General features: G+C 26.3%; 1 protein-coding gene across 10 annotated transcripts in view; it reads left to right on the forward strand.

The window, feature by feature from the left end:
- LOC147801945 (uncharacterized) overlaps positions 1–12,744 on the forward strand; it is a 75,163-nt gene that overhangs the window by 17,239 nt on the left and 45,180 nt on the right. For 5 of the 10 annotated variants that reach the window (XM_087154601.1, XM_087154600.1, XM_087154597.1 and 2 more), the window contains 3 exons: positions 294–459; positions 3,837–3,917; positions 7,507–7,563. In XM_087154601.1, the coding sequence (XP_087010727.1) occupies positions 294–456 (163 nt within the window). In that variant the 3' untranslated portion in view covers positions 457–459; positions 3,837–3,917; positions 7,507–7,563. Of the gene's footprint in view, positions 1–293; positions 460–2,130; positions 2,245–3,836; positions 3,918–5,821; positions 5,895–7,506; positions 7,619–8,464; positions 8,521–12,744 lie in introns of those variants that run through there. The other 5 variants (XM_087154602.1, XM_087154603.1, XM_087154596.1 and 2 more) reach the window with 4 other exon arrangements.

Consider the following 12,744-nt stretch of genomic DNA (forward strand, 5'->3'; position numbering starts at 1 on the left):
AATTAAAATTTTAAAAATTTTCATGATTTAGTGTATAAAAAAAATTTAAAAGAAACATTTGCAATGAATCAGATGTATAATTATGGTAAGTTTCCTTCTCACTAACTTTAAAAGTGTAACAACTGTCTTTGAATTAACATGTTGTAGATACAGCTGAGAAATTTTAATTTTTATGAATTTTCCTCAGTGTTCTTAAAGTTATTAAATATTTAAAGTTCAAGTTAAATCTCTTTTCAACACTTTGTTTTTGAAGCTACTGAAATTTTTAAGAATTGTTTTGTATATTTTGCTAGAAAGTTGTGGAAACATTTTTATCGCGATCTTTCATTTATGACATTGCTGATGCCAGTGGAAGGAATGCAATTTTATGGGCTGCTGCAAACAATGCTAATGACGCCATTGAAATTATGGCAAAGAATGGAGTTGTACTGGACTGTTCTGACAAAACTGGTTTGACAGGTATTAAGTTTCTTTTATCCATATATATATACATTTTATATACATATTTGCATATATATACATATTTTATGTATATATATATATATATATATATATATATATATATATATATATATATATATATATATGTATATATATATATATATACTTGTCGATTTTATAACTTTACCTTAGCATCTGTTTCACATCTTTGATAAAATTCAATGAACATACAAAATAATCATATCCATGTTTATGCTCACTCCTTATACTTCTCTTTTAGTTATACTTCTAAGTAATAAGTAAAGTAATACTTCTTCGATAATAATGCTTACTTTTTCTGATTTGTTTTTAATATATATATATATATATATATATATATGTGTGTGTGTGTGTGTGTGTGTGTATATATATATATGTATGTATGTATGTTTGGTACATTTTGTAGACCTGTCCAGGAGAGCAGAAAATTATCAGATCATTTTATATTTTCCATAATATTTCTCCTGAAAAGTTCTTTTTTTGTTTTGGTTTGAAATTTCTCCTAAATTTATTGTTAATTTATAATTATAAATCTAATTCTAAATTTCTAATTATAATACTCATGTTACAATTATCTTTTCAAACTATATTTAGAAAGTAAAGTTTGTATATTGTTAAAATTTTTAATAATATTTTTTTAACGAAGGACAATAATTATTTAATTTAAAACAATTATTTAAAATTCAAGGTCTCCTTATAAACCCATAGACATTTGAAACCTGGAATTGTCAGGGAATTTTATTTTAACTCTAAAAAGCAGGGGATAGTCAGGAAAAATTTCAATTTTTCACAAAAAGTTTGAAAAATTCCTATATAATACCTAGAAAATAACCAGTCTTAAAATTGTTAGTAACAGTAATCAGTTATTGAGATTTGAGTTAAATAATTCTAGCATCTATTACAATTATTTTATAAAATTCCACTTTTTAGTGAAATATTTCCATGTTTCTTTCTCCTTGTATTATATGTGTGTGCTCACAAAATCTTATATTTGACATCACAAATAAGAAAATTAAATTTTTTGATGTAAAATTGCATGGTATAGATTAAATTTGGTATAGATTTTCATTGAAATTTGCTTGATATACCTGTAAAAGTCAGGGAATTTTTTTCTTCTGAAATTGAATGGGAACTCTGTATAAAATTTAGGAATTAAAAATAACAAATTAAAAAAAACTGCCATATAATATTTTGAAACAAAATTTAAAAATGTATATATTGGTTATTTTTACAGAGAAAAATTTTGCAACAATATTTTTGCATTTTGTTTTGTGACACATTTTTTATCCTCACAAAATTTTGTAGCAATTTTTTTTGTTAATTAGATAAAAAAATTACCTGCATTTTTCCCAAGCCTCATTCGATCAATGTAACATATTCTGCGGACATGCCCAGCTGAACATGTAATAATTTTGAGTTTTTCTGTGAGCCCCTGATAATTACATTTAATTCAGGAAGATCAAAACTCTGTATTGTGTTAAGATGATTTTAATATCACACGCATTGGTCTTAACTCCCCTCCTCCCTTGGCAACAAAAATAAGTAGATGGCAAACTCCTTCTCTCCTGCTGGGTGCTTATGCAATATTTAAACAGCCTTTTATCTAATTACCGTTAAGTAGTCAATTTTATCTAAATAATTATCTTGTAGCTCTTCATTATGCTTCTCTGAAAGGTCACCTATCTACAATTAAGTTATTGGTAAAGCATGGCGTGCCTATCAATAAGAAAGACAAATGTGGAATGATGCCATTGCTGAAAGCCTGTGAGTTAAGGGGTCGTACCCTTATTTATTATTTTTAGCAAATGTAGTTACAAATTCTTATGGATTAGAGATTCATAATTATTGATTTGTCTCTTTCATTTGATTTTAAAGATAATCTATTATTATCAATACATTGCTCATATCGTAGAATTTTTTAATTTTGAATTGAGTTATCATCCTCTAAATTACATTTTTAAAAAATATATTAGTGGCATATTTGCAGTGATTTTAAAAATATTGGATTAATTAAATTTTTCAAGTTTGAACTAAATATTGGTATGAAGAAAGATTAACTAATTGAAACGTTGTTATTTTTTTAAGGCGACAGTACTGTAACAAAATTTTATATACTAATCTTAGACTCACATTATTTGTTCATTTATGCAACAAAATAAAATTATCTTACTTTCTGTTCTGAACTAAATAATTCTGAATTTAAAAATCGTGCATTATTTTTTTGCATTAGAATTTACCTTTATCCTACACTAAGCATACCAACACTTAATCTATTTCTACCATAGTCTGTCAAATGACCAGATGTTTCTTGATTGAATGTATCAAATATGGATGTTATGAAGGAAATGAAACTAAAAAAAACTTTATTATAATTAAACAAATTTGTATATTGCCAATTTTTATGTATTACAAACACAAAGAAAAAGAATTTTTAAATCATTTTTTACATATACAGGGTGTTTCTATTGTACATTTTCCGCAAACATATTTCTTCTAATTACTATTATTTCTATAATTATAAGAATTATAATGCTTATACTTATTCTTATAGTTAATATTATTTCTTCGAAAAACTTTTGCTGTCTTGATGGTTTCGACATTTTTCTGGGTAAAAACTAACAGTTAGTTAGAAATTAAGGAAAGCTATCAAAATAAAATATAAGCTACTCACCAAAACATTTAGTTTTTGTAACTTTTTCTGACATAAAAATGCCAATCTAAAATTTTTGGTACTTTCTCGACATTTGAAGTCACAGTTATTCTAATTGAACTAACTATGCAACAGTCTGCAGAAATGTGCAACTCATCCAATGCAATACGTTGAACACACATTATATTTAATTTCTGATTCGATAACCTTATAAAGCAATAAGCTGTTCTCCCGGCCAAATGACTGGTTGTGGTAGAAACTGGTATACGACAAGTATTATTTGAAACAGACAAAATACAAAAAAAAATAATAATAATAATAATAATAGTAGAATATTAACCGTATATAATTGTTAGAAAAAGTCATGTAGTCAAATGTGCAAAAACGATAAGATAATAAGCACATTTTCAATTCAAAAGTTCTTAAACTGTCATTTGACTGATTATGGTATGTTTTATGTTAAAGAATTTTAGATGATTTAAAATTCCTGATTTTCAGTCACTGGAAATAATAAATAGTTTAATAAACAAAGCTAAATTATATTTAAGGCTATTGAAACATAGCTACTGTAATAACAAAAAGTAAGAAATGGGATGGAATGTCTAAATCAAAATAGACTAATCAAATTTATAACAGGAATAAACCAAGAATTGACCAAAATGTCCATATGTAAATAATTGTTTATAATATAAATGATTTTATTTAGGTGTGCCTTAGGAGGACATGCATATTTATTTCAAATGTTACTCCACAAAGAAATGCCTGCAAACATTCAGGATTCTTTTGGGTAAAAATCTCACTATATATTTTAAAGAAATGTGTTGATTTTTTATATTAATATCATTTTATAAAGCATAAGTTCTAAATAATGTTATTTTCCAATGTTCAATTTGAAAAAAAGAGCTTTTTCAATTTAATCTTTTAATAGAAATTAATGTTTGTGTATTCAAATTAGCTCTAATGTCATTTTTCAAGTAGTACATTGCTTAATGTGGAAAAAAAATCAAGTGAATTTTTTTATAGATATGAATGTCTATGTATTTGCATTTGCTTCATTGTCATTTTTCACTAACATTGTTTACTTTGAAAAAAATAATAATAATTTTTTTTTTTACCCAATTCCATTTAAGGAAATTAAGGATTGTGTTTTGAGGAAATTTGTCTTTATGTATTTACATAAACTTTGTAGATATTTTTTAAAAATTTATTTTATGTCCGCACTAAATCATGCCAGATGATATTAATTATTTTTTATTTTGTAAGTGAATAAATAGAAATAATCATTATTATTGGTTCTAAGATTTTATCTTGATGTTGAGTAGCTCAATTCTTTTTAAACTGATTTTGTGATTCCATGCTTTTTTCTCTCAGTCATTTACTATAAAATTGATTAGTTTTATTCTTTTTATTGGTTTTATAACTCTTTGTCTTTTTCAATTTGTTCAATTTTGAGTATTATCCACCCCTTGAATTAAAATTCATTGTTAAAATTTTTTTTAATGCTTTTCTTTTAATTAGTTGTGAAATCTATCCTTGTTATTGGGTTAGATTTGTATATTTCTGACTATAGATCTGAATCTGTATAATAGCTGTAACTGTTTTGAATGCATCCTTTTAAGTAGGTTTTATTGATAGCTTTGTTGATTTGGTTGATATTTTCGTTTTCTTTAGAATAGTTCAATTAGTTTTTTGTTTGTCTAAATTTTGTACGACTAGAATTTTTCAATCTTAATTTGAGACCTCATATTTTTACATTGTATAACTGATAAAAAAAGAGCAAAATGTGAGCTTATTTTTTTCTAAATTAGCTTAATTTGGTGTGTCAAATTGTCTAGTAATGTATAGTAACGTGTAAAGCAATGAAATAAAAAAATAACTTTTAACAAAAACTTTTTCAGTAATATAAACAAGTAAAATCATATCTCCTGAATACCGATCACAGTATTTGTGTTTAGTATAGCGTTTTTTAGTAGTTTTTATGGTATTTGCCCGGTTTTTGCCACATCATGTTGTTAAAGTGTTTTTTTTTTTTTTTTTTAATCCTAAACAGGTCACATGTCTGTCCATCCATTTCATTTTCATCATTTAACGAAAATGAATTTCTATGTATTTACATTAACTTTGTGTTTTTTTTTTAATTTCAAAATAGTAGTGCTCCAATGCTAAATCATGCCAGAATATGATATTTTAATTTTATTTATTTATTTTATTTAAACTAATAAATAATGATGATTAAGACAGGACTTAAATTTTTATCATCTTAATTTTAAGTAACTCAATTTTTTTCAAATTGGCTTCACTGTTTTTTTTCTTGCTGTTACAGTCATTGATCACAGTTTAAAAATAAATAAATACTGCACATCGATATTTTTTATTAAAACATTTATAATATTAATTATATGCATACATACTTCACATGTGCACGCTTTCCTCACTAAAAGTTCTTGTATTTTTACAATAACCTAAATGTGTTTTGCACTTAACATTTTTGAACTTCTATTATTGTACAGCAATCAAATAGCAGCTTTTTTTTTGCATTTTACACCCTATTTATGAATTGATTCATAAATTATTTCATGTTTTGCATGTTTCTTTGAAATTGTTCATCAATATAAAATTTCATTATTATTATTTTTATTATTGAATGATTTGTTTTTTATTGTTTTTATTGAACATATTAAATTTTTCAAGGGTAAATTACCTCTGCATTGGGCAGTATTGGCTAATCATTGGGAAATTTTAAAGTTGCTATGTGATTATGAGACAGATGTAAATACAATGATTAAGAAAAATGATTGGTGAAATAATTTATTTTCTTGTTTTATTTCCTTTGATTTTAATTTACTATTTGGTTTTAAGGATTTTCTTAAAATTAGACTATTTTTTTTTGTTTGTTTGTGTTTTTGTTTGCCTTTTCAAAGCAGGCAAATCCTTAAAATGAAAAAAAAAAGTGGGAAAACCATTTAACAAATATCAATTTCCAACTATAAAAAATTTCAAATTTTTTGTTGTTTTTCTACTTTGGATGTTGCAAAATCACCATGCTCTTAAAAACTTTCTATCATGCACTTTTAAAAATTTATAAAAAAAAAAAACTAATTTTAATTAACTTTAAATCCAGAGATAGATTATTGCCAGAAGCTGCAAATTTTTTTTTATTGTAGCTTATTGGTTGGGGGGAGGGAATCATTCATAAATTAATTTTTGTTCAGTTATACATTGTATCAACTAAACTGAGGTTTCCATTTTCAGTTTTGGCATCTAAGTTTTTAATATTTATATTAACAGTTTTATATTTGTGATTGTAATTTAATCTTATTAAATTAAAACTTTATATTACTAGCATTGAAAATTTTTACCAATGTGTATTTTCTTAAAACTATTGATATTATTTTGTTAAAAGTTAGAAAAAAACTTGCAATTATTTTTATAAAATTTTAGATTTTTAAATTTTAGATTATATATAACTATCCCTGAATGCTGCAAGAATTTATAAAAGATGTACTCTTTTTTTTTAAAAAAAATTTATAACTAATTTGGACATTTTTAGATGTTTATAAAGAGCTATCATACGTTATTGAATCTGTGCACCTTTAGTTTAACATAACTTATATTCGAAGCAAAAAAATCATGATTATTTAGACACTGGAAAAGGTTCTTGTTTGGAGAACAGGAACCATAATATGTTTATTGCTTACTTTATTAGTAGTTAATCTATATTTTTTTGCTTCAGTCAATGTAACATAAAGTATATCCTATTTTCCTTTTTGAATGATTTATATTTATTATTGTAAATTACGTTCAAAACATCTTGGAAACTGTTAAAATGAATATATAATATATAACTCTCAACTCTGCAATCAATAAATATGCTTTGAAAAGTTTTCTCTCTCTCTTTTTTTAATATTTTTTTAAAGAAAATTTCAAAATTGTTTTGCTTTGATTATATTATGAAAAATTAACGAAAGACCTTTCTATATCAGTATATTTCTCTTTATAATTGAATCTTGGCAAAGAAAGTTTTGGATAGAAAATATTGATTATTTCAAAAATTAAATTATTAAACGAACAAAGATGTGTTTCAATTTGTTCCCTGCCTTTGGGAGTGCTTAATTCTAGCTACTCTGGTTTCCTAAATGTTTAAAATATTTGCAAATTCTTACTGAATAAAATATTATCTAAATTAACTTCTGAAGTTAATATTCCTTTGTTAATGAACAAATGTTTCGATGCGTCTAAATTCAATTATTGATTGCATAAATTAAAGCTTAAATAACTGTGAAGTCTAAAATAACCATTAAACGCTGCATATCCATTCAATAGTTCAACTTAAAGAATACTTTAATTACTTGCACTTAATTTTTTGGTTATTTTAGGATTACTGCACTTGATTTAGCAGTTATGAAGAATCATTATAAAATTGTACTAAAAATATATGGTGCACTTCATGCTGAAGAAATTAAAAATATTGCCGCTCAAGCAATTCAAGTGAGTACTTAAATTGGTCCTTCCTACATTGTTAACATTTTTCTTCATGCACTATTTTATTGTACCATGCATAGACAATATACTTTTGTGTATGCATGGTAAAATAAAACAATCTATAGTATACAATCTATAATATGCTTTATACAATAATAATTTTTACTCCTGTATTATAATAATAAAATGTTATGTTCATCAACATGGCTCTTTCTACATTGTTTTATTGTACCATGCATCTAGAGTATACTTCTGCACTATAACATGGTTCTTCCTTTATAGATATGTTTTTTCTTATTTTATTACCGGCATTCAACAACCGACCCTAGTCTGAGTTTACAACTTTCAATGTTTAACTCTGTAGTACTCTAATTTTGAATTCAACCCGGAAAACAAGGAACTCCTGGATTGAGCATTAAAACAAACTGGCATTCCTGGAGGACTTTTTGATGAGACTAACATTCTGCATTTGCGTTGCATGGGGAGAAAAACCCTTCTATGGTTAGTACGATGACAAAAGGATTCTAACCCATGATTCATCTTCTACTGAGGATATTTTACATCAGCACTGTGGTCCAGGAGCAGAATTTGTATCAACCAGCCACTGCTGGATTCAAACCGGTCACCTCTTTGGAAAGCGAATACTCTACCCACTAAGATTGTGCGCATTTACAATATACTCCTGTACTATAATAATAATTTTTCTACATATTTGTTACTAATTTTACTATTTTGCTACTAAGCCCTATACTTAAATTTGCAAAATATGTCAAAAGTGTCTGTTTCTTGCAATATCTGTCTTCAAGTTACATTTTCATTTATTAATTCTATTTCAAAATATTTAATTTTCAGCAATGGTATCGAAATCATCACTTTATTAAAGAAATCTATCATAACCTTCATGCAAAGTAAGTATATTTTTGTTAAAACTGACAAATTCCATTGCGTTTTTTAAATATTATTTCATATTTATCTTTTTATGGCAATAAATGGAAAGAAAAACATTTTATCTGGGATTTGTTAAGGCCTACTAATTTTTAGTGTTTTATCATTATATAATTTTATGAACATTTAAATGATTAAACTAAAAACTTACTTAAATATTTTCAAATATTTTCCTTCACCAACTCTTGTTTAGCATGAAAATTTCTATATATATATAAAAATGGACTATTTTCTCAATTCATCAACTTTTACATCATTACATAATATTTCTCATTAAAACATTTATTTTTATTATTTAATTATTTTTTTTTTGGCTTAATACATACAAAGAATTAAAAATAATATGCATTAAACATATTTTGTATTTTTATATCTTTTAAATAATTTTTATATTTTTCATCATTGTCCCCTGCACACATTTCTGAACTTTTTAAGTATTATAGAGAAAAATGTGCACAGAAATAAATGCATACATATTCTTAGTAAATTTTGTTCTACACATCATTTTGTATGTGTTCCAACTTTTCTGCAATTATTGTCCCAAGCGCTAAAAAGACTATAGAGGGCTTTAGTTAGATCTTCTGTACAGGGCAGTAAAGTTTAATTGCACTACCATTTCGTCAATAATCTTAATTTCACCTTTAAAGAAATCTGTGTGTGACTTTATTAACTGTAATTACTGTCCTTCTAATTTTCTTCTAAGAAATTGCAAGCTAGTAAAAAAAAAATTTATTTGTAGGAAATGTAGTTTTATTTTCATAAAATATGGATAGTTAAATTAAGGAAATGGAATATTTTTTCATATATTAGGCCAAATCTGTTGCTTTGTGATGACTGTTTCTACCTAAAATTACCTATGGTCATGGGTTTGCTTTATTAAAAAGATTTTTTGTGTGGTTGATTCATTCGGTTATCAGGGTGCGTAGCCTTTTTTTAAAAGCCTTTAGAGGTGCTTTTATATTGGGTCTTTCTAAAAAGTGCTTAATTTTCCTTTTTTGAAAATGAGATTTTATGCAAAAGCGTGATTTTCACATTGTTCTATTCAACGTTTTCACAATTCATTCAACTGCCATGCATTTCGGCGTATCATCATTCTGTAGCACAAGAAAGTGCCTATGATTTTACATGTTTGATGAAATGCTTGCGGGTCTCCATGTGCGCATAGTGAACTCTATTCAGTGGGAATTATTCTTGCATTTGCATGTGTAACTAGGCTGCATTTTGTAGAGATTCTCAATTTCCGGCTTCATTTTCCTATCTGTGAAATTGAACTGAAAAATCTCTTTTTTTTATGGTGGCTGATGTAATCAAGAAAAAGAGTTCTTTGTCAGAAACTAGTTATTTTATCATGACGGTCTTCAGACTCACCAGGAATGAGTTTTTTTTAATATAATCTGTTCTATTTAAGTAGCGACAGGGTGTACCTTCATATCTAGAGTAGTAATACCCTCAAAAAATCCTTGTAAAAAAAAGTAATACCTGTAAAAAAAAAATTAGCCAATCTCCAGCGACTGAACTAAAATTCTGGGGAAGGGGTAAAGGATATTTTACGTGAAATCGAAATTTAAAACATTTCTTCGGACCTCTAAGTTTTCCAACTAGCTATATTGAAACCAGATAGCATTTAGCAAACAATTTATTTTTAATTTTATAACCGTTGTTAACAGCCAACCCAATTTTCGGGTTTACGACTACTTATGTTCAACTCCGTAGCCTTGTAATTTTGAACCCAATCCAGAAGACAAGAGAACTCCCTGATCAGTACCCCCAGGGCTATTAATTTGTTATGGAACATAGAAGGCTTTGTAACCCGACAGATTTATTGTGCATCAGTCACCATTTACTGCGCAGGGAGTCTTCGGCCAGGACCGAACCCACGACTTCTTGAACATGGGCCCAGTGCCCTACCAACCAGGCTATCCTGGCCCATAGCAAATAGGTTTGTTCAGAGTGGTTTGTCATGATAATCTGTACTGTAAATAGATCCATTGTTGTATAAATTATGTAGACAAACTAGTTTAACTAGAGCCCAGATTTAACAAAAAAATGGGAAACACTTGTCTGGTAGAATGTTAAGAAGAGCATAACTGTTGCTTTTAACAAGTAAATCCTGATTCTAGCAAGTAATATTTTTGGGATTGATATGTATTTTCTCCTCTGATCTCTAGATAATTGAGAGGTTGAATAAGAATCCAACAAAGGCAAACGTATGAACTTTTTTTTAAAAAATAAATTGACTGACTTCTTTTGTGCTATGCTGAAACAAAAAAATAAAGTCATAACTATATTTATAATTTATGTATAAACCCTTATTAATTTCCTTACAAGAAGTTGGTTATAATGGGCAAATATGATGGTCCCTTCACACTAGTTATAGGCAAATTCGACTATATATATTTAAGGACAATTAATACACATCAGGATTATTCAAAAATTTTCGTGTGAAAAATTGTTTGCCATAAGGTGATTCATGCAGCCTCTTTTACTAAATTTTACTGTTTATTAAGTTATACAATATACATTTGCTCTAAAAAGAAAATTGCTTCCCAAAAACTAATAATATGCCCCATTAATCAAAAGACTTTCTCTAATATTGAATAAGTATCCAAAAATGCAAATGCCATCAAAATCTTTATTTTAGCTATAATATGTTGTGGGCCAAAAATGGACCATATGCCATTGAAATTTATAATGCCTTTACAATTGTGGATAATCTTATGAAGTAGCTGTTGCTGCATTTAATGATTGTACCTAATATTTATCATATGGTATATTGAACAATTCAAAAAGCTTCATTAATTATCAATTATAAATTAAAAATATTTAATTTCTGAAAAGAGTTTAGTTAAAATAATATAATTAACTATGCCTTTAAGCATGTTTTATAAATCTGAATTCATTTATGATTTGTAAAATTATTTTGTTAAAATTATTTTCTCTAGCAACTGTGCTTAAATTACTGTTTTGTTCATAATATTTTGATAAACTTTAAAACCTGCTACAATTGTTAAAGAATTGGGAAAAAAATTATAAAATTTCCTTTTTATTGTGAAGTTTCTAAAATTTTCTATTAATAATTCCCTTTTTATTTTAAAATTTCTTTGTTAAAAGGCATAAATTTTATTTGCTATTTTTTTAAAATTTTTTTTTATTTATTTCCTATGGGCTAACTTTAGATTAGAAGAATATTGAATTCCACAAATATTGACACAGTATTTAAATTATATTTTTTTTAAGTATTTAAAAAATGGCTCATTTCTTGAAGAAAAGAAAAAGAAAATAAACTCATTTAGCATTCATTTTAAAAAAGTTTGCTTTTCTGTAATAACAATAATGCATTACAAAGTTATTAATTTAAATTAAATCTAAAACGAATATTCATAAAACATTATATATGAGAAGAAAGCTTATTATAGCTTTGTATGGATTTGATTTGGCGTAAGTGCAACGATACATTAATAATTTTTATGCATAAAATTGAATTTTATCTGTTTACATAAATTTGTTACAAATAACTTTTAAACTGATTGTTTTTACAATTACGTAACAAAGTCTTTCTTTTTAATTATTTTAGGATGGCAGAAACATACGTTGCTACGAAATAGTTAACAAACCACCCTGGTGTCATTATTTAAATAAATTTTTGACTGTCTTCCCTCTGCAGGGCCTCTGAATCATGCCCAAAAGAGGTCTGGATGTTTTGCGATGTGAAGTATTTTGTTTCTGCAAACTGCATGCTGTCAAACCATCTGTGAAACGATTTCTATGATTGTGCTGAGAAAAGTAAGTTGTTAATAAATCATTTTAAGTAAATTATTAATTTTTATTTATGATACAATATCCTTATAACATTCATATAAAAGTATATTAGTTTTAAAATTATAAGAAGCTTGAAAATCTAATAACTTTTAACCAAATATGGATAGTATGCTTTATAACGATTGAGTTATTGTTGAGAACTTAACTATCTGGAAATTAAACTTTCTTAAATATAATGAAAAACTTTCATTCTGAAAAGAAGTTTTTTGATCCTTTAAAAAGTGTTATCTATTAGAATTACTGTTCGTGAAACTAATTTGTTTATACTAATTTTTGAGTAACAAGGATATTAATTGGGAAGGGCTGATATATTGATATGTTCCCAGAGTGGCCACTCACCTTCAAAACCTGGAATTATCAGGGAATTT

This window comes from Parasteatoda tepidariorum, chromosome 11 (genome assembly GCF_982258835.1).
Source record: "Parasteatoda tepidariorum strain Cologne lab strain chromosome 11, Ptep-v5.0, whole genome shotgun sequence".
In the NCBI taxonomy this organism is placed as follows: domain Eukaryota; kingdom Metazoa; phylum Arthropoda; class Arachnida; order Araneae; family Theridiidae; genus Parasteatoda; species Parasteatoda tepidariorum.